The sequence below is a fragment of the Amia ocellicauda genome, chromosome 1 (assembly GCF_036373705.1).
Source record: "Amia ocellicauda isolate fAmiCal2 chromosome 1, fAmiCal2.hap1, whole genome shotgun sequence".
In the NCBI taxonomy this organism is placed as follows: Eukaryota; Metazoa; Chordata; class Actinopteri; order Amiiformes; family Amiidae; genus Amia; species Amia ocellicauda.
In genome coordinates this window covers 10,425,582-10,448,594 of record NC_089850.1, presented here as the reverse complement: position 1 = coordinate 10,448,594, position 23,013 = coordinate 10,425,582, and the positions used below count along the sequence as shown (strand labels likewise).

Sequence of the window (23,013 nt, the reverse complement as noted above, 5' to 3'; positions counted from 1 at the left end):
AAGCCATATTCCAGAGACGTTCTTCATGTGGCTACCCTCTTCATTAAAAGCTTATGCTATGAAAGTGGCCATAAATGACTTTCTGAGGTTTGCCCCAACAGACTCTGTCAGTATAAACTTAACATTTCTGAAATTTAGGGCATATACAGCAGCACCAGCTGTGAAAACTAAACCACTCGGTTTTTCCCTTTACTTAAGGGTTTACTTTAATCCCAGAGCTCGGTTTTCAAGGCAAATAACTTCATAAACAAGCCATCTTTGTTGTCAACCACAGTATGCAGTAGATGGCTTAATGTTGCTGACACCGAACAATAAACACTCAAAATAGGTTGAAGAAACACACAGACACAGAAGAGGAGGCAGCGACCTCGCACAACCTCTTTGAGAGATGCTACTACTTAGAAAACCTGGATGTATTCCACAGAAAGAAACCAAAAACTGTGTTGGCAATAAGGTATAACCAACTCAGTGAATCAGACACAATCTCACTGTCTTCACTAGTGAATGCAAGGACTTTTTGCCATGGGATAGCAAAAAAAAAACACTAAAATATAGGTTTAGTGTCCCATTTGCTTACTGTATGCGTTTACATTAAGTGCAGCTCAGATGATACAAATGCTACATTTTGATCTAACTGATGAGGGAACTTTCAAACACCTCATAACTGCAATAACTAGGATTAAACCATATGTGCTTGCCAAGGAACTTTGTAGCAATCCTCTTGAACAGAATTACTAATTATAAATAAGCTCCTTAATATTAAGGAAGGAGAAAGGGTGAGGGGGGGGGGGGGGTCGGGGACAACTTGCTGTGACTTAGATGGATGTGGCCTAAGCCTGGAGGAGAACCACAAAAGGGTGCTCAGATTAGCTGTGCTTCTACCAATTAGTATGACAACACTTCTGTCAGGAATGATACATGGTGTTCATTCTCACACTCAGTCAAATAATAAGCCACTTGTTTTCTTCTGAAGGCAGGGAAACAGTAAGGTGACTTGTTTGGTACACTGTAGCACTCTGCAGGTGGAACATAATGGATATGTTTAAACAGCAACACACATTGCACCAAAGCTAATGTTTTTTCTCCAGCTTGGGTTCAAAGTGGGAGGGCGCGATTTAGTCGTTCCTTTGTTTCTATTTATATTAGAAGCCTTACACAGTCTTCTCACAATTTGTAGAATGCTGATTTAGCCTAGGGGATAAAAAGTAAAGATTCAGACAATAGTGTAACCTTTGGGTGGGAAATCCACTGATTTCTAGCACACTGCCACTCATTGGAATGAATAAGACTTCTTTGAAGATATAGAATTGATAAAGAAGTACATTTTTATTAGAAATATTTAAATGAATCTATGATTTACTGAATAGTGTTATTGTCAAGTCAGGATGCCAAACGTAAAGAATGGCTTCATTGCCCATAAATATGAAAGCACAAGGACCACAGTAGACCTCCATATGGCCTCTCATTCTGTGTCCATGATTCAGTTTCAATCCCTGCCCATGCACCCCATATATTTCAAAGCCCTGTGTGCTCCATGTTCATATTAAAGGCAAAATCCGTTATATATATCAGGTACCATAGAAAGCTCCCACCTGTAGTACTGACCACACTAAACATGAAACAATTAATTTCATCCAATAATACGAGCCCACAACCAGCTCTCTGTGAGGTAGTCAAATCCCGGGTGGGGCAGTGCTGTTGTACCCTTGAGCAAGGCACTTCACTTAGATTGCTCCAGTAAAATGCCCAGCTGTATAAATGGGTACAAATGTAAGTCGCCCTGGATAAGAGTGTCAGCAAAATGACAAAAATAATAATAAAAAAATAATAATAATTTAATACAGGACTGGACGTTAGTCAACAGTAATAGATTGCCAAAGGTGATAGAATTACTCATTCTATGCTTGGTTGAATGTCATTTTCTTCCTTGTCTTTTCTGGATTGGTCCAGTGGTTCAGCAGGCAGCATTTCATGTTTGTGTATAAGACAGCAATACCCAAGCAATTTACTGAGCACAGTGATGCAAAACCAGGTAAGCCCTCTCTGCTCATGGTTTAACCCTTTAATGAGCCAGAGAGAATGTCCTTTTCAAAATAAAAATGCAAAGTGGCAAAGCTATCTTCATGCCTGCATAAGCCAAATAAATAGTTATATGTAAGAAATGGGTAGAAAGAGATGACGAGTTCTTGCCACTGAGTAGGAGATACTTAGGATTTCATAAAAGTAACACATTCACTGCGTGTTCTGCAGGCATTTCCAAACATTTCTGTTACACTGATCTTGGTGTCACCTGCAGGAGATTTACTATCAGGGTCTGGGCGCGTGTTAGCGTACGGCTCCTGATAACTTCCAAATCAATGGTTTTGTTCCACATTGTTAATTTAGCCATTCCACACTGAATGAAAAAAAGGGGTGCCCGCTGCAATAAAAACAGAACTGAACTGAAGAGCGAACAGACTATTATTGGCCTACATTTTTACATGCATATTAAAGCAACATTGCATTAAATGGCCTTAAAGAAAAAAAAAAAAAAAAAAAAACCTAACTAACAGAGAGCCTTTGAAATGGGAAAATCCCAATTCCCCTTGTGTAATAATATATTCAAAATATCAGCTCTGAGCAGTCACTGAACACCCCAGAATGGTTACAGTAGAAGTCAAAAACAATTAAGTTTTAATTTAAAATCTACTGCTAAATCTAGTAAGCAGCTTAGGTCACTTGAAAGCCTTTCGCTGATGGACTTTTTATTATTAGTAGTATTCCTAACGAAGATTGGAAGGGGTGAAATGTGAATCTGCCATTGTTTATGTAGACTGAAACAGTGAAAGGGGGTGAGGCTAAACCAGACATGACTGGTCCTATTCAAATAATCTAAGCCCTTATATTAAAATGGGCCCAACAGTTTCCTTCCAATGGCGTAAAAACAAGATTTCCAATTTGGTTTAGGCCTTCCATCTAAACAGAATAATGCATTAGCCCTCTGAGTTGTGTGCTTTATTAAGAAATGATAAGGAAGTGCTATTTCTGGAAAGCAGGAAGTGAACCAGAAGAGTTGCCTGCTGGTTGCTGCTACAGTACTTGATGCCTAATTAGCACACAGTGTCTGCTGGCAGAGTGGAGCGCACCCCTCCCTGTCCTGACAGCTCTGCTTTACAGGCCCAACCGCCACTGCCTCGCAGGGCCAGAAGGTGTGTCCTCCCCCAGCTGTCTCCAGACACTGCAGGCACAGGCCAGCTGTCTACCAAACAAAAGTAGCACTGTTCCTAAAAGAAGGAAAAAAAAAAACACTGCCGAGAAAGTTTTTTTTTCCCCTCCCTCTCAATGGAATAGGCCTCGCCTGACAACTGCCAGTTTCAGGCGACGAAAACAAAAATGTGCCGAAATGTCACAAGCTGGCTTCACAGAATGCTTCTGCATGACGCAAACATTTTAATTTGGATTTATGAAAAATAGAACTGATTAGTCAGCCCAGTACAAGTTAAAATCACACTTTCACTATTTCTTAAATCTGGTGACCTGCTTTTCCACTGCAGGGATTGCAAGTAATGCTTCTTTGCTTTAGAACACAAACACAGAAACAAGGTTCCTTATATCGGGTTTCACGTTTGTTTTGCCTTCTTCATTATCCATTAAGGCTCCATAGAACACCTTAACACTGTCCAAAGCAAACATGTTGCTTAGACTGTCTGCAAAAACTATGTTTGAACAAATAAAAGTAGTTTACTTTCTGCAGGTGTAGCCTCATTTATTTTGTTTGTTTCCTGTCCTTCTGTCTTGATAGAATATACCACGAGGACGTTGCTCACCAGTCCATGAACCTTTGCTCTACATAATTGCTGTTCAGACGTACAGCAGATAGTCCTTTACTCAAAATTTCTTCTAAAATTAGACTTGCTCACTAATTGAGTAATATGCAGAAAAACCTCTGTGTGACAAATGAGAAGAGTGCTGCACTTGGCCTGTTTTACACCACATTAACACTATTTGAATCTTGTGAAAAGGTTTGGGGCTTGACTGCCTCGGATACTGCCGTTTCAGTGTAAATTGTCACTGTAAACAATTCTAATTCAACATGAAATGGACTGGAAAGTACTAAAGAGTTATCTTCCATGTAAAACTGGTATGACAATGGATAGCAACTGAAGTCACAAAAGAAGAGCAGTGTGGCAGATCACGAGTCAGTCATCGCATGGATGAGTCAGAAGGGAAACCAGAATGGTAATTTATTTACACAAACAATAAACAAGGAGAAACAGACCATAATTTAAATAGACAAGGAAAATAAAACTGTAACGTTCCCCATCTGTAAAAACACACCAATTAGGCCAGTTTCCTCAAATATTCACATGCTGTCATAAATAAAAGGATAAAAAGAACATTTATTTTAAAAGGGAAAGTATTCACTTGGAAAAGGTCAGGAAAACACTGTTTTGGATTGGCTGCAGGTTCAACTTCTCAACCCACTGCATAATAACTAAATCATGTTCAAGAGCCTAGTAGTATATCTGTCCATACTTTCCTAATGTAGTGCCTTTTTATAATTGCTATGGGTTATCGAGCAAAATGCAGGGCCCTAGGTTATATACTTGAATATGTGCTTGAAACTATGCAATCCATTAAAAAATGAGAGGAGAAAACAAAATGTGCCGGAGACTGTATTTTGGCAGTGGAAAACAAAGCCTGCCTGAAGGAACTCCTGTTGCAACAGGAAAATGGGGAAGCATTTGAAGAATGCACCAGGTAGGGACAGATCAGATCAGATCCTACCTCAGCATTCATCTCCACCTGCCTAAAACCTGCTCTCTGACCTCTGCCCTCTTGAATTAATCTACACTATTTAATTCCCCTATGATCTCGAATCTTGTTACCACATTGCAGGGTCAAAGGACACACTCATGAAAATGTTCCAAGGTTGGACTCTCACTTACCCAGACCTGAAGTGTAAATGGCCTTCACTGACTTCTTCATCTTGTACAGGACACTCCGGTCCACGTCCAGAGCCTGAAAGAGTTCAAAAGACACATGTCACTAACACACGGCTGTTCAATCTCCTCTGGTCACAGTATAGGGATTTTAAAATTAGAGGAAAATGTAAGGACTCTCTTAGATACTCCTAGATCTTGTAGGATTAAATACAAGTGGCAGGTTATGTGGCTTATTGACAGAGGTGATCAAGATTGTACCAACACAAAACATTCCACTTTATCATTTAGTAAAGCCATGATTGACTAGAAAACATCTGTATCCATGTAAAGCACTTGGAAGCAGCTTACTGCAGAATGTGCTGTGTGTGTGTTTATTTTCAAATAATGTGTGTTCTGTTCTTGGTCAGTAGGCTCTTGAGTGTAGCTATTTAGTGCAGATTGATTAAAGTGTGCTGAACTGGTTTATGCATGGAAATTGATTTATAGCTTTAGAGTGCAGGGGAGCGGAAAAAGAAAGAAAGCGAAGCTGGTTTGCATTAAGAACTAGTTATGTTGTCAATGGCGACTCCTAGTTCCAAAGAAACGTTTTCCTAAAATATAGGAGCCGAGTGGGCTGAAGGTTAACCTTTCAAATGTTCTCCCCATTTTAAGTTAATGTACCATAATATTAATGTATCATTACATAACACATAACCGCTCTTTTTCACATGAGTGGTTTGAAAAATATCAATATGTGGTAACCGTGAGTTTATATAAATCTTTTTAGTATTATTAATAATAATTATGTATTTTATTGCTCCAATCATTGATTTATCTATGTGTTTCTAGTTGCTGGGAGGCGTGTATGTGTCTTCCTAGTATGTGCAGTATGATACTGCAGTGACAGGGTTAACTGCAGACTGACATGAAGAAAAATCTTACACTATCCAGGTGATTCATTATTCAGGATGTTACTAAAAATATCAGAAACAATTCCCATTCAATTGGAAGAAATGAAGCGGTGATGCGAAAAAACAAATAGATGTTAAAACTCGTATAGAGAAGTGGTCTGGAACACATTCAGTCGTGGTGCAAACAGGACCCCCTATGACTAAAGCGTAAGGGACTGGTCTACTCATTACATTGGATTTTCTCTTTCGTGTCTAAAATGCCAATTTTTGTACATGGAATAAACACCTGTCAAGAAAATACTGCCCTCGGCACAGTTGGAATTAAAGGTCAGCTGACAAAACAATACTCCTTATATTAAAATATATGATCTATTCCAGAACAGATCGGTTTTAGTGCATGTAGACAGCAGAAAACAGCTGAAAGGCAATGCGTTGTAACATGGTTGTGTCTAACAACACAAGACAGTAGCTCCTGCAGGAGAGAAAGCTGCAGGAATGAGCTGAACCACACTTCAAGTGCTCGCACCACTTTCCACCTGCCGCTCAAACTTAGGTTAGACAGCATTGTTTAAAGAGTTACAGTGTTGATTTCACTTGCCAGGTTCCCGTTCTACTGTTTCCAAACTGCAAACTATTTTGAGTCCTACTGCTTCATGCTTCAACAGTTTCTAAATCCCAGCAGAGTGAATTGAGCCAGTGGGGTTTGTTAAAGAGAATCCTCTCCAGGTACATCTTCTTTCTTTTCTTTTCTTTTTAAAAAAAAAAACATTAGTTCTTTAATTGGGCCAGTACCGGCAGAGGGTTTTGGAAAGTACTGCACAGTATATAGTGCTTTACCGGGAAGCTTCTCCTGAGACAGTGAGAAGACGGGGGTGGATAGCATTCTCATACTGAGGTTTGCTTTATGGTGTATTTATTGTCCAGCAGGGAGTTTTGGCTAAAATAACTAAAATCTCATATCCCTGGCTGCACAGTGCGCAATGATGAGGAAAAGAAAGCCCAGTCCAGTGGTCCACATGCCAGAATGGTGTTGCAGAAATATAAACATCCCGTCTCTGTAAGACTCAGCCAGACACTCTTGTACAGCTGAAGAGAGACCCCTGTCACCAGCAAGGAGGATTTCCCATTAGCGAGAGGGGGTGGAGAGCTAATGTGTGTGGCCCAACCTTAACCCAGTGGGAGATACTGACAGGAGACGCACCGCGCTTTTCCACCGACAGGGAGCCGGTGCCGCGGAGCCGCTTTTTCTGGCTCCAAAAACGTGCTGGTCTGGAACCTAAGAACCAGTGACGTCAGCGCCGGGGCGGGGTTACGTCGTCTCCACAGAAAGTGATTGGCTGGAGTTCAGCCGCCATGTTTAAAATGCCAGCAGAGACGCGAGCAGCGAGGAGAGATTTGATTAAAAATGAGCGAAATCAGCAGCAACAGCGGTCTGTCAGAGACACTACAGTGACTATATGGGCTCACAGGTCAATAACTAGTTAGTTGTTGTCAAATGGCAGCAATGAGAGACGACTGAGCGCAGCTTCCGTGTCAGGAAAGACGTGTTACAGCGAGATTATGATGATGATGAGAGTTAATGCGACGATACAGATTGGACAGAAATGCTGTTTGTTAATGATCTGGTCATTATCTGATCCGGTGTGACTCCGAATCCAGCGCCACTACTGTACGAGTCACGTGTCCCGGGGTGGTTTGCGCATGATTAATAATGTATGAATAAATTCATTTTCTTAGCACAGGGCGAATTACACAAAACATATTGTACAGTAAGAGAAGATCAAATACACAGTAAGATCTGTTACAGTGATGCGCTTTGTGCTCACACGCCAGCAGTGCTGACAATGTATTATTATTATTATTATTATTATTATTATATTATTGTGTGTTTGTTAGCAGACGCTCTTATCCAGGGCGACTTTCAACACATAAGCGCATCGCTGCGTGTCTGGCAACAGGGACAATGCAACAGTGATGTGGGACCATCATCCCAGACCTCATCAATCAGCACAATTTCCCATCAAACCATTAACATCACCCGAGATCTCCGACAGGTTATTGATCTGCCACGACTGCGCCGCGAATACCCGCAAAACAGCCGCATCCATAATCAATAGGCCAGCCTATAGTCAGTTTTTTAAATAAGAATAAAAGTAAAAATACGCCACAAAATGAATGAAAATGTGAACTGTGTGCGCGGTGACGAATGCATGTGAACTCTAACTTGTATTTTTTTTCAATACAGTAAAAGTGTCTGAAATAGCGAATCGGTGTAAATCCCTTTAATGCATCAATACAAATCAATACAAATAAAAGGCTGAGTTATCTTAGCATATAGTTGTATTTTCGTTTCTGCTACATGTGTGATGTCGCGTTTTTGTGCGTTGTTTTTCACAGTGTATCCGCTGTGTGTGACGCTTTATTGAGTTTGATTGGGATGTATAACAGGGTTTAAGTCGCAGTCCTCGCTGCTGATCATTACTGCTGTGTGTGACGCTTTATTGAGTTTGATTGGGATGTATAACAGGGTTTAAGTCGCAGTCCTCGCTGCTGATCATTACTGCTGTGTGTGACGCTTTATTGAGTTTGATTGGGATGTATAACAGGGTTTAAGTCGCAGTCCTCGCTGCTGATCATTACTGCTGTGTGTGACGCTTTATTGAGTTTGATTGGGATGTATAACAGGGTTTAAGTCGCAGTCCTCGCTGCTGATCATTACTGCCGTGTTTATCTTCTACTCCGCGCTTGGGAACGCCCACACCAGTGACGTCAGCGTTCGGTTCCAAAACTGGTGGAAAAGCGCGCCGTTTCCCAAAAACATCAGTTGCTTCCCAGGCCGAGCAGCGGCTCCGGCTCCAGCACCGGCTCCTTGTCGGTGGAAAAGCGCTAACAGGCCGTAAAAGTAGCCTGGATCGGAGCCTCGGTAGTTTATGAAGCACTGATGGAAGTGGCTTCGAAATTTCACTCTCCATCTTCTCTAGATTTCCACTCTGACTGTCTGCAGAAAACGTTCCCCGGATTCTAAGGTACCGATCAGAAAATAAAAAGATTTTAGGAAATGCTTTTCACAATCATTTTGTTCTGTATAAATTAGTCACTGACTCAGGTGAGAAAAAAAAACCCACTAAAACAACTAAATTTATGGAAGAATGAAACCATTCCCACGACTAGGTTATTACAGCATGCAGAATGCAGTAACACCTGGGTTTCCCCACATACTGTAGCTCCCATCCCACCTATGAGTCACACAATAAGACATTTCTTAACTCCTTCATTCCACTTACCAAAAGTGCTTCACCCAACTGAGTATATAAATAGACTGAGATTAAATAAATTCTTAGAACCACCAACTAATAGAAAACTACAATGGTTTACTCAGTGTTAGCTCTATTCTTTGAAAGGTGTTCCTTTGTTCGACTCATAAAATGTAATTGCTGTGAAGTACAGGTTTGCAGTTTGCCGTGTTAGCGGGTGTGTCAAAGGTTTCATTTGATCCAGCCTCCAGTCAATAGAATGACTGTAGTCAACAGGAGTGGACTAATGTGATTCTAGTCAATAGAATTTCTTACAAAAACACAAACCAAAATCACTCACTAGCATTTACAATGTCATACAAAAAAAGTGGAATAGAATTTTTGGTTTAAAATTAATCCAACCAATCCAACAAAAAGCTTCTGCTAGTCAAAGGCATTTTACGTGTGCATCAAGTGTCAGGTTTGTAATTTGCAAACCAATAAGTGGGCCAGAAATGGTGGATTTAATGTAGGCCAAGGCCTTAAAATAAATACAGCAACATCATGGAGGCCTCTCTCCTTCAGAATTCAGAAGAACAGTAGGAGGCGTCCTCAGAAAACAAGTTTAATACCATGAAGTTAGAATTGAAGCGATTGCAATTAAAAGAGGTCAAATATACAGGTTACAAATCTGGGGTTTTCAGTCACGATATGGTACGCTATTTCAAATAAATCAAGGCAAATCGTCACCTGCGCTGCCATGCAAATATTTGTGAATAACCTTACAATATACTACAGCTTGTGAAAACAGATCTATTCCCCATTGGTAACGTGTGAGCAATTAACACACTCGCCACTGAAGGCCGGAGTAACCATAGCAACAGACCAGCACCTGCGTCAACAGTGCAGCAACACTCCACAGAACACACTGCGCACAGCGTTAACCATACTCGCCCTCAGAGAGGCAGATAAAGGCTTTTTTCTTCAACTGATTATGTTAAGAGGGTTCCCTACCTTGGTTGAAAGAAAGAAAAAGCAAATCTGGATATACACACTGGTTGGAGAATGCATCTAATTTTGGGAACAGTTTAGTGCTTGAAATCCAGCAAACATTTACTCCGTGGCAGCAGTTCATACCAAGTACTGTGCAAACCTTTAAACAAAAGTGTCATTTTTTCCATTCTGAAATGGCACGTAGAAAAGCAATTTTTGTAAAGGCACAACACAACAGTGCTCTCCACTTGTTATCTGGAAGTCAACACATTAACCAGATTCGCTCTTAGATTACTGTGAAAGGGTACGCTGGGCCGCTGCAGAAATCAGCCTCGCCCTCTGCCCTCTGCCCTGCGCTCTTTCATAATAAAGCATTTCAGCTAACATGGATCTTAATAGGACTGACTTTGTGAGCCTGAGTAGAAAGGCCCTTTCCTCTCATGGAAAAGAATAAGATCATTTCGGGCTTCTAACGGTGACAATGCAATTTAAGTGCAGCACCGTACGCTCCAAACTCACAAAGACCAACCTTTGCAAGTGTGCGCTCTGAAATTCCCTGAAGCAGAAGGACATTTGTGAAGCTTCACTGGGACTTCATCTATGGTACAAAGCTCAGACTTTCACCATTAGGAAAATGACTGACGTAAATAAATAAATAGTTTTCTTGGGGCATCCTAAAACAAGCACAGGCATACATCCATTATGGCACTGGTATTAATACATTACACAAGCAATCCCTGGGATGCTTTTGGAAGAACAGATTTGCATCAATTCACGTTCACGCTGTACAGTGGGCATAGATGGAAGGGCACACAGATCTCGGATGGCAAGGTGCAGGTTGCAGAAGAGTGACTAAACTGAATCTAAACAGGACGACTGGTCCCACTGCGATTGTTTAAGTCAGTCCTGCACAGATTAACAAGTAGATTTAAAATAAATACATTTAAAATTATACCCAATGCAGCGGTCTTTGACAGATTGTGTCACCAAAACTTACATAACTTTTGCTAGTGGTCTCAAAAAGGCCTTGGCACTTGGGCACAATTGCGAGGCACTTTCTTAAATCACCAGACCAATGCCTGCAAACAGACGCATTGTTATCAAGATCTACTGCTGCAACACAACAAACAATGTTTTCACAACTTGAGGAAAGTGGTGTCCATCTGTTCAGTGGATAAAGGAAAAGAAAGACAGCAGTTCAGCAAGTGCTTGTATCCATAGTGAAGCAGGGAAACTGAAGGATAAACTGCATCAACACCCTCTGCTGTGCTGTCACTTACAATGGGACATGCACACAAAGAGGTAGTCTTTTGAAAAGTAAGTCTGTGGCAAAGCCAGGAACTTGCTTTTAAGAACTGCTTCCACTTCCCCACTGGTATGCATGGCCTTCTGCACGATAAAAGCATTCAACAAACATTTAACCCACAATGGTCTGACTCGGCAATAATCCAGAACAGACATTTTTCAGGACAGCCATGTGACGCTCTGACAATCTTTTCCTTCAGTAAAAAAGGCAACAGGAGAGACTTTACAAAAAGCCCCAAGCCCCCCACCGCCTAGCCTAGTCATGGCTGACCGACAGAACGTTGTGACCTTATGTCCCCGATTAAGACTACCTAAAGCGGTGAGGAGGGGGATTGGCCGCTGACCCCTTCAACGCAGTCAGCAGCAGGAGGCAGCTATAATCCCAAATCTCTCCCGCGACTGTCAGGACAAAGCTGTTCATAGTACTGTTCCTTGACATGGAATGACCCCCGCCACACACTTTCACCGACTCCCCGGCACACAGCTCTGGGCCAGCTTGTGAAAAATGTGTAATGTGTAAAGTAGTAAAAAAGCAAACAAAAAAAGTGTATTAATAAAATAATTTCTAACAAAACTAAGCAATGTTTAAAATATAGAATGTAGCTGTACAACATTTTATATAAAATCCAGGAATCTTAGGCCTACCTTAAAATCACACTCCTTTTTTTATATGAATAGCTATTAAAGTTACATTAGCCCAAATAATAATGGTCTAGGAAGAGTAAGGAGCCCTAAAAGTCTGCCTTAAAGTAATTGACAACATGTCCATTAGGTTATCATTTAAAGCAGGAAGCTAATGCATTTTAGTTCACTCTCCTCTAATGGCAAACAAAAGCATGCAAAGTAATTTTAAACTTAAATTTGGGAGGTCATCTCCAATCTCACGACTGACTCACCCAGCATTAGTATCCTGCAACAAACATATCCCCCCAACTCTTATGGAATAAACAAACAAAAAACACTATGTATTTATTTATTAAAGCAGGTTTACAACAATATTTTCATTTGAATTATTTTGGTCATAAATAAAGTACCTGAAACGTACAAGAACAAAAAACAGTCTTTGAATTCAGTTTGTCTCAAGGCTTTGAAACTCCACTCCCATAAGCGTAACAGCTGAAGTGAAAGATCAAAGCATGTTTGTTCAACACTTTGTATTATGCTTTCTACTGAACAGAACTAATTATGCTGGTAAAATAAACATTAATTTTCAGGAACAATCTCAATTGTATGCAAGCCATATGGTTTAAAAGGGAAGGGGAGGGAAAACAATCAGTGCTTATCGTCTGAAAGGACTCAATATTATGCTTTGTTTAGTGGCTCTGCTTGGACTAAAATCTCAACATGTCAGTTTCATCTTCAAAATTGCATTAAAAAAAAATCAGGGGCCGCTGCAACAAGACCACTCTCACCAACACACTGACTGGAGCCCAAAGACATAATCTCTGTGGCTGGAGAGGTTTCCGAGAGTGGATTGTCACCATACGCTGAATACAGATCTGCAAGCTTGAGGCATCGTGGTCCACTTTTATGACAATAATACAATCTGGATCTTTCAAGAAACATCCATAAGCTACTATAAAACAAATGATAAAATCACAGATGAGATACCAGCCAATCACAGAGCAGCGTTTCCAAAAATATTTTGCATATAATTTTGTTCATCATCCCTTGCAGAGAATTATCAGTATTTAAAAATTATTCCGTTACCAATGACATTGATAAGACAAACATTTATTTCCCAATGTAAAGATGTTTGTAGGTCTAATCCTTAAACTTGTCATTTATAATAAGTGAATCGGTCATTTTTTGTGTGTCTTATTGTATACGAGATGCCATTTCTCACAATTCGTGCAGCCAGAACCACTCATCTTCATTCTGCGGTCCTCTCGCACAGACCGCCCGAGATGACATCCCTTATTACAATAAGAGACACCTTTCAAATGACCCATTAACCTCTAATAGAGGGACTGCCTACAATGTACACAACTCGCATGTAATTAGGTTAGAGATCTGTCAGCTTCCTAGCCTTTTAGACATGTTAAACACACATACATACACATACTCTGTTCGCCAGTAAGCACACAATACTGCAGGTCAAAGGAGCAATATAACAGTATGAGAGTTTACTTGCCTTTTTCCTGTGTAAAATATAGTGACTGATATAGTAATGAATCATTTATAAATATAGTTTAAATATGGATGACTGCCTTAAACTAATATCAGGCCTTTGAAAAGCAAACTAACAAATATACTTAATCATAGTAGGCCTATTAAAGTGAGGAATGCACGTCTAAAGAAATGCATTAGTGCAATTAAGTGCATTTACAGCATGGCTGAACTGAATGGGAACACAAGTAAATGAAAAGGAAAATCAGCAGGTCAGCAATATTGGTGGGAAGAGAGAAGTCTCTCAGACACAACAATCATAAGAGTAATGGCAATCCAAGTGCACTTCAGTGGTACAGCATGGATTGAAAACAAGAAGATCACCAAAAAACAAGAAGATCACCAAAAATAAAATAAATTCACTTCAATGTTGTAAAGAGAGAATTTCACAAATAGAAACCCAGAGCTTCATAGTAGGTTTTTGTATTGTTTTGAAGATTTACCTCAGGGGGGTCTCCTGAGCTTTGCAACTATGGTGCCAAAGATACTCTGAAGTAAGTGGCTTTGTGAATCAGTACAGCTGATAATGGCAATTCTCAGTCCTATAGCCCTGAGGAAAAAAAAGCACCCAGAGGTTATTCGCTACGTGTCTCTCGACTCATTGAGCTTTCCATTCATGCCATTAAAACGGCACATTCCAAATCGATCTCGTGCGGCAGTTTCGAGTAGCATGCTACGAATGTTTGTCAAAATTGGCCTTGCGGTGATTTCCTCAATGCATTACTGCTAACAAGCTTCTGTTGTTGTGCAGCTCTGCTTCAAGGAATTTTTAAAGTCTCTGTAGGAGTGGAAGTGCATTTGAAGTTCCATGCCTCTTGTGCAAGGAGGGTATGGTTCCAGGCAGGGAAACTGCATTACAGGGAATGCAATTCCACAGTCGAGGACTTTACAGTACCTAGGAAAATTCCACCGGCTCCTCTGTCACACACTCTGCGCTTTAAGAACATTTAATCACTTCAGACAAAACGACTGCAGGAGCGGCCCAGTGAACCGAGACCACCGAAGAGAGTTCTTATTTCAGTGCTTGTGAATTGGATAGGGTTTTTCTTTCCAAGGTGAGAAACTGCAAACAGGAAGTGAAACCAGTGGGGCTCATGTGAGTGAGTGAGTATTGCACTGCAACAGATTGGAACACACCCAGGTAATCTGTACCAGCAGTATTTGCCAAAGCTCTTTTGTGCCAGAACTGGGTGCAGCTTCTGCGATTGGCTGTAATCCCACCTGAAACTTGTCTATTATTCTTTAATAACAACTGAAACGTATTAAATTATACACCACACATCAAAGAGAAAGCAATACTCCTAACCCTGTATTTTTCTATATACTTTAAGTGACAGGTAACATAACCATGAAGATGAAAGGTTCTTTCAGATGTTGCTCTCGTGCTTCAGCAGCATGCGACCATGCGGCAAACACTGACATTTTAAAAACATCCTCAAACCTAGTATGTTTTGTGAACGCAGACACAAGATAAGGCTGTAGGATTTCTCAGAAAAGAAGATGTGAAGGTGTTGAAGATGTCATTCTAACCAGTTACACTGGATCAGAGACCAGTGACTGAAATGCAAGAATTTTGCTGGATTTGGAATTAAAAACCGGGCTTGTCCCCACACCGAGCTGCCTGACAATTAACAATTTAATCTTATTCTTCTGACATTTTTAGTGTTGAAGGGTCACTGAGGACCTGTGCCCATGACACCTGCTTAATCCTCGGGGGGGAAATAAAATAAAAAATTAAAAGCTCAATAAATTTGCTTAGACCTAGTAAAGCAGATCAAGAGAATCTTGAGGTCTTTGAACTCTTACAAAGACCTCAAATCAATTTCTATAACCAAGCGAGAGATTTGTCCAGAATCACAATAATGCCTTGATCTTCTCAATTTGGGATAACCTACTGGAGTAAACGCATGCCAAACTGTGTAGAAAATGCAGCGAATAAAAAAATATGGACGTTTTAAAAATTCTAACCGCAATGCATATGTAAAACAAACACCAGAAAGAGAGCTCTCATTTCCATAAACCAATAGAAATCTTGAAGTCTATTTGAATGAAAAGACACAGTAACACCGCTGGAAATTGTGATGTAAACACAACTAAAATTATATATTTATATTGTGGTTTTAAGCAGGGCAAAGCTAACTGTAGAGATTTGGGTTTTGTGTGTTTTGTTTTTTAACAAACAATTGTGGTTGGATTAACAGACTATCATTAACACTAATCTTATAGTGCACTATGTTATTTTAGGTAAGGGAGTCCAGGACTACTGTTTAACTGGGTCTGTGAAACCAGCTGTTGATGTAGAAAGTATTTATTAGCCTAAAAACCTAAAAAGCCTGGAAATAATTTGGGTGCTATAATAATTGCAATCCACGGATACTGAGTGCAGTTACCAGGTTCATACATGTTACCAACCGGCCCACTGTCCTGTCCATTCAAATTCATTAAAACCCAATTGGGATAATCTTATAATCCAAAACAAGGGACGGCCTCTTTTAAGATTTTTACACTGGCATCTTATAAAGGCATAAGTAAACAGTGCCAAGGGAAATTCAGAGATTACCTCTTTCGTTTGTGGCGCTGCTGTAGTGTAATGGCTGTAAAACACCCTGTCTAGCAACAATGGTATGCCTTGATGAATGCTAGAGATCACATCAAACCCTATTTATCAGTTTGAAACCTCTTCACTGGAAAAACTCCTGAAAGTCAGTCTGTTTAAATCCAGAGTTTTTCTTTAACATAAATCCTTTCATGATTCCTTACTATTTTAACCGCAGCAGCCTTTCATAGGACTTGGCATGGCTGTTGGCCTGGGTGTGGAACACAGGTGGACAGTTTTGCTAGAAAAGAGAAAATTGTGTCACATTTCAGGATGGCCAAGTGGTTTGAGTGGCTCTAGTACCATCACCCTGCTGTTCAATTCAGCCATTGAGAAACCCAGTAACCATCCACAGAGCAGTAGCACGTTACAGTATTGTGGCCCTCGTTTCTCCCTCTTCCCCTGGTACAAGGCTGCTGTATTTGTAAGCCACTGCAGCAGGTGGGACATCTGTTGTCTGACCCCAGCTCAGTGCTGACTGGACAAATCTGGTACTTAAAGCACTTGCCCTACATTTTGCACAAAAACGAAAGCAATAAAAACAGCACCAGATTTACGCAGAGATCCCCATTCATATTTTATGATCTCGTCACAGTGTTCCCCGCTGTCCATCTCTACTGGCAGAGGTTACAGTAAGTCCCTCAAACCAGATTAACTATAATGGTCTCAGTTGGGGAAGGGTGGGGGGTGCACGTCCTAACAAAATCATTCTAGCATAAGGAAAGACGGATTCATTGTTCTTAAAACTGAATTATGGCTTTGACATTTTTAGATGCAGCTTATTGAAAGATTCAAGGCCTGCTGCATTTGGGCTCAACAAGCCAATGAAAGAAATCTCAGTAGAGAAAAGACCACCAATTTTCCACAAAACCTTTTGTGGCATTTAATTTTTTATTTTTCATTCATCTCATTAAGAGTCTTCTGGATCACAAACTCAAAAAGCACTGCAAGATCCGCATTTTGGTAAAAAGTCATTGCGAAGTAGGCAAAATGCTTAGCGATATATGTACATTGTCATTTCAGCATGGAGAACAGAAAGTGGGTCTTCAGCATTTAGTTAAGGACTCCAGTTGTAAGGAAATAAAACTACAAGACATTCCATTCTCAGGTTCACCTATAGTTTGACTAGGTTTTAACAAAAAGAACTGTGCGATGGCTGAGAAACGCTGGATAAAACTGTTCAGTATTGAAAGAGTTCCATTCTTAAAGAGCTTGGCCAAGGACTCTTGACCCACCTCACAGCAATTTGTTGTACGTTCCTCACCCGCCAGAACTCGGGCATTTCCTACACCTCACTACCAAGTCTGTTTGGGTCCTGGTCTGTAAATAAATGAGTGAAGCACGGAATGATAAATATGCAAACAGGAGACCAATAAAGTCACTTGGCATGAATGTGGAGTGTTGCACACCCTTCCCTTTAATGTTTTTGGTCGGGTGCCCAAAAGGTTTTCTGGATGATTGTCGTAACATCAGTTCTGACCCTGCCCCCATTGTTCTTGCTACGGAACAATTTGATGACAGCATGTCTAGGAACCCCCTCTGGATAAACAAAGCAACTGTGATCTAACATGTTCTGTGAGTACAGGATACTGATTGAGCAAACTCCCCCTGCAAACCATGCTCTTTGAACTAGAGGCTGTGATGGGAGGTGGGGGTGCCCACGGTCTCACTTCCAACTTCCGTCACTCATTACAGATCCCACACAATGAATTCCCTCTGGACTTCTGGATGGGTGCAAATCCACCCAGAAGATGCGTCAGGACTTTTTCCCCTTCTCCTATTTAAAAAGGTGCCCCTCCGACACAAGTCACATCAATACATCTGATCCTGAACTAGTCAATTATTCTTTTCAGGTTTGTTTTTCTTTGCAAATCTAAAATCCTCTACAAGATCACAATGGATTGCAAACAGAAAAAAAGCTTGTCACAAGAAAGGCGTACATTAAGAGATGCAACTGCAAGGCACAACATTACTTTGGCTATTGCAAAGAGAGAAGGGCAAGCATTAATGGATTTAAACTCGTGTATGCAGCTTAACCACTTAGAGGTGTAATATCTACGCATTGCACTGAAAGGAATCTTGTAGCCTAACCACTTCATAATCCTTTAAACCCCCCCACCCCCCAAAAAAAATAGCTGCCACCTACAAAATTTAACTGTATCAAGCAGGGTTTCTCTCAGCTCCCCAGCATATGAATTTAAAGCTGACAAAAAAAAAAAAAAAAAAAAAAACTCAGCCGTAAAACTTGAGGTTTGTTTTTCATTGCAACTGACAAAACTATCATTTTTTGTTTAGGTGGCATTTTGTATAATGGCTTTCCTTTCTTTTATTTTATTTATGAATAGACAGCAGTATCCATTTTAACAGGAAATGGTGTAGTTCTCCGAGTGGCTGAGCAATTTCAAAACCATACAAGACTTTAAACATTTGGTTTAGCTGTCACACTAGGACATTTCAGTACCAAGTGCTGGGCATCCGTCAGCGGTGACCTGGCAGCCCTTGGGAGTCTACAACATGTGTACTATTGCTAGAAATAGGTTTTTACACAAGTGATTCTTTGGTACAATTCCAGTTGTTCTGTCCAAAGGGCTTTTGTAGTGTGCGATATTCAGATTAATTTTAAAACTTCATTCCTTCTCCCCCTCAGGCTGGCATAACTTACTTCCCAATTACCATTATATTCTGACTACCAAGGTCACAATATGTAAGTTTCCTCTAAATCCATAACAAAATGGAAAAACACATGAAACGCTTACAGTACACCAACATTTGGTTGTCATCTCTATGACGACATATGGTTCCACACCCATTTCTCAAAATCATTACCTGTCAGTGAATATAGCAGCAAGGGATAAATATATTTATACATTTTTCCAGAATTGTACTAAAGATTTGAACAAATGACTTTTGTTCAACCGCATTCTACAGTCAAATAGAAGCTCATTAAAGCACACAGTACAGTGATGGAAATTGTCCGTATGAATGAGAAATGCCAGTTCTGACAGTAGAAAACAGACCGGATAAGCAGTTCCATTAATCCGATTTTTGTTGTCAAAAGACAAAGTGTTGCTCCTCCTCCCCAATACTATCCGACCGAGCTTTGTGTGCTCTGTCAGTGGAATTGGCAGCGCGGTGGGAGAGCACAGCACAGAACTTATAACATTTATGTGCAGTTTTATTAAAATTGGCCATTCCTATTGTTCTTCTAGTAACAATGGGCCATCAACATACACTTGCTTTACTTTACTTCAGCATTTCTCACTGTCACTACAAATAGGGCCTAATTATTTCAAGTTCTGTGCTAAATAACCACATTTAATTTCCACAAGGTAGATTTAGTGCGGTTTCATAAAGGTGCTACAGTAACAAGCAGTCCACTGTATCCTAGGTGGAGGTTACAATGGAAATAAATACACAAGGTTCACAATTCAACTTGCACTAAGGTAATAAAAATGACTCCTAACACAGGACTTCCCACAGCCCTGCAGAGTCAGTGTTACACTCCTCACTCATAATTCCTCTCCATGGGTCATGTGATGGTACAAAGTACAGCAGGCAACATGAACTGGCATCGCGTCCCTGGCAAACCGAGAAGCACCGAAACGACCTGAAAAATGAAAGATTCTTCTGTCCCAAGTGCTTAAGGAAAGGACCCATTTGTGCTCATGAATCAGTGGGCTTTTCCAAGGTATTTTCCTCTGACATTAGTTTTGTGGTTAAATCCATGCTACACTCAATATGTAGGTTAGTCTGAATAGTCATGCTGATGTTTTTTGATTTTTCACTTTTAGATTTGTCAAAAGCAGTCCTAAAACTGTAGCCTTTTAAGGAGTAACAGTGCGATTCACACACCATTAGCAGTCGACAAATGTGAGAACAGCCAACGAGGAGAAGACACAAAGAGTGGTTCATGTTCTACTGCAGTCTGCGGTAAAGAATTAAAAAAATAAATCCCACTCTCAGTCCCTTAGAGAGTCCAAATAACCAAATAATGGCTGACCATCAATCAAGTAAACATCTCAGCTAAAAGCTAATAGCCTGTTAGCCATCGGGAAAAGGAAGCACGTATGAAGAGAGCTTGGAATTGAGACTAGGCACACGAGATCCATTTTGTTTATTCCCCCTATTAGCTTACTTCACCTGGTTAAAGACTTTGCCTTCTTACAACCGACTGTATTGAAACAGACCCTCTAGGACAGAGAAGATTAAGCCAAGGCCATCAACCAGAGATATCCTTGGCATCCACAGGCTCCAAACTGGATCAGCCATGTTGGACTGCAGCTCAAAGTCATGCATGTACAGATTTTTTTTTTCGCTATACCACAACACACACCTGAAAAGTTCAAACCATTTATTCAGGATTACAAAGGGAAGACAACCACTTTACCTCAAATTACACAAGTTGCTTACGTATTATTATGTAGGATATATTCCATGTTAGTGGTATTTAACTAATCCAGACATTTGCAAATGAGTACTTACAAGATGTCATTCCTGTCCCAGTCTACAGTACCTCATAGCACAGAAATGCTTTAGTCAATTGATACTATTTGAAGAGATTTGTTGTTCAACTCCCATGATAATCTTATGTTAACAGGGTTTAACAAGATTTAACATTGGTATTGTTCGTTTATTGATTATATTATGCACTTTTAAATCCCAAAGTCATTCTATTTTCAAGTTTTTAACAACCTTTAGTCAGAGGCATTTCACACCTTTCTCTCACTGTCACTGAATGCGTTTGATTCTGTGTTTCCATGCATTTGTCACAATTACTTAGTATTCCAAATTATTTTTTTTTAAAGCATATTTTTTCAGCATCATGTTGCGCAGGAGTCTTTCGAGGCACATGTATCACAGTCCGATTTCCCTGATCATCTCCTTTCAAGCATTTTCAACAGGATACAAATTTCTGGACAAAGAATGATCTCATACTACCACATCAGCAAAATATATTTTCTCCATAAAACAATTATCTGCTCATTTACATTTAATAAAACCTCCAGGCACCTTTTAGCATCACAGCAAGCATTCTGACATTTGATGTATGACATTTACAGAACTAAAGATGTTGGCCTTGAAAAAGTGTTATACTGCAGAATAGCACAGATGTATACATTTTATGGACTTATTTAAATTGCAGTATAGATCCTTAATCCCTTAATTCAGGCAACGTGGGGGGGGAGGGGTTAGATAATTTCGAATAGGTACCACATCCTAAATTCAGCTGGTTAAAGATATACAAATATGACACGCAGACTGCAAAGCTATCCAACTGTGCAATCCGTGTTTTTTTTCCAGGGGGGGGATTATGATTATTATTCCTAAACCCAGTGTTTTAAGGAACCATGCTGTGATGCAAGACAGGAGCTCACACAGATGTAGACCATTTAGAAAAAGCTAAATGCACAAAAGGTTACCAAATGTTAACTCGCCGTATTGTGTTTCAGAGCACATTCAAATCGCATTAGGGCCACGGCGTGCAGACCCCTGTCGGCAAGTGGCCGGGGGGTTAGGGTAAAGGGAGGGTGGGGGGCGGCTGTAGGGAAGTCGGGTTCTGTCATTCCCACTCCGCCTCCCGTCTCCCCACCGACCGAGAGCGAGACAATGAGCTCCCCGCGCCAGGACACCGGCTCCATCAGCCTCTGACAGCTTCAGTTTCGCAGACGGCTCCCCTCCCACAAGACTGCTGTCAATTACCTCTAGAAAAACAATGCCACTGTCTTTCCCCAGGAGCCGCCGTGCACTACAGAGGAATTATGAATTATTCACAGACGCCGCTGTCTCTCTACAACAGATTTCATTTTTCCTCGCATCCAACGGCGAAGATCTTCACATTCGCTGTGGTTTAATCAGCATACAGCAGGCACGGGGCTGAAGCCGCCCTGGAGAGTTTGCAAGATCTTCTCTTTTCTTTTTGTTTCAGCCATTAAGAAGTCAAGGGAGGCAGGTTGGGCTTAACTGGTCAGTGTTGCCTTACATGAAATTGGTCATTTAAAAAGACAGATCTATCAGTATAAGAGAAATACTTCATAGACCCATATTACAATGATATTGGCCAAGGTTTCAAATAGTGATTTGGGTCTTCTGGGGGAAGAAAATAAGCAACCAGTGCAGATTTTAGACTCCCAATAACACTTCAGAGTACAGACTACCCTCAAGGCTAAACTGAAGTGTTACTGTCCGGCAACAAAGCTGAATTAGCAGGTAAAATGAACTCCCAGTACTTAGGCTGACATTCCTCACAGCACACTTGTTTCATGACTTTGTCAGTACAAATTTTGCTAACCAGCCCTGCTCAACCTTCAGGGAGGAAAAAAATGCATATTGACAGACTCCATGCTGTTCTCTAGTTTCTCTGCAGCAGGAACAAGGTCAGAGGTGGCTCAGCAAGAATTCTTAACTATTCCACCAAGCAGCAGTCGGCTACAGTTTGGATAAAGACTCCCCCATATCTAAGCCACCCGCTGACCCATGAAACCACAAACCTCAATTCATTATCCACTCAGGTGCTTTGATATGCCACCAATGTGAACCTCAAGGGCTTAAAGCAGGGTTTAAAAAACAGTTATGCACATGTGTTGCTACAGCTGCTTACATTAAAGGTCCATTTCCTTTTCCACACTAAACAACGACAATATATTTGTGGTTTTTATCTTATTTATGTATATGGAAGTCTAAATCTCACCCAGTTTCAAAATCTCTCGTCACTGCCTTGGCGTGTTTCTCGGTGTGCCCTTTGACCCCTGCAGCAGAAAGCGTACAGTAAATGCAAAGTGCTTTGGCTTTTCTGTTCCCCATGACAGCACGGCTCATTACGGCCATTTTACCAGTTGAGGGATTCGACTGATAAAACAAAGCCCTGGTTGAGTTGCTCGTTTTGTGAGTTTGACTTTTTCATA

General features: G+C 40.6%; 1 protein-coding gene across 1 annotated transcript in view; it reads right to left on the bottom strand.

Annotated features, from left to right (window-relative positions):
• The window catches only part of asap2a (ArfGAP with SH3 domain, ankyrin repeat and PH domain 2a), an 85,308-nt gene that overhangs the window by 44,844 nt on the left and 17,451 nt on the right, over window positions 1-23,013 (bottom strand). Inside the window, exon 2 of the mRNA XM_066716252.1 lies at window positions 4,929-5,001. Coding sequence (XP_066572349.1) covers window positions 4,929-5,001 — 73 coding nt within the window. The remainder of the gene's footprint in view (window positions 1-4,928; window positions 5,002-23,013) is intronic.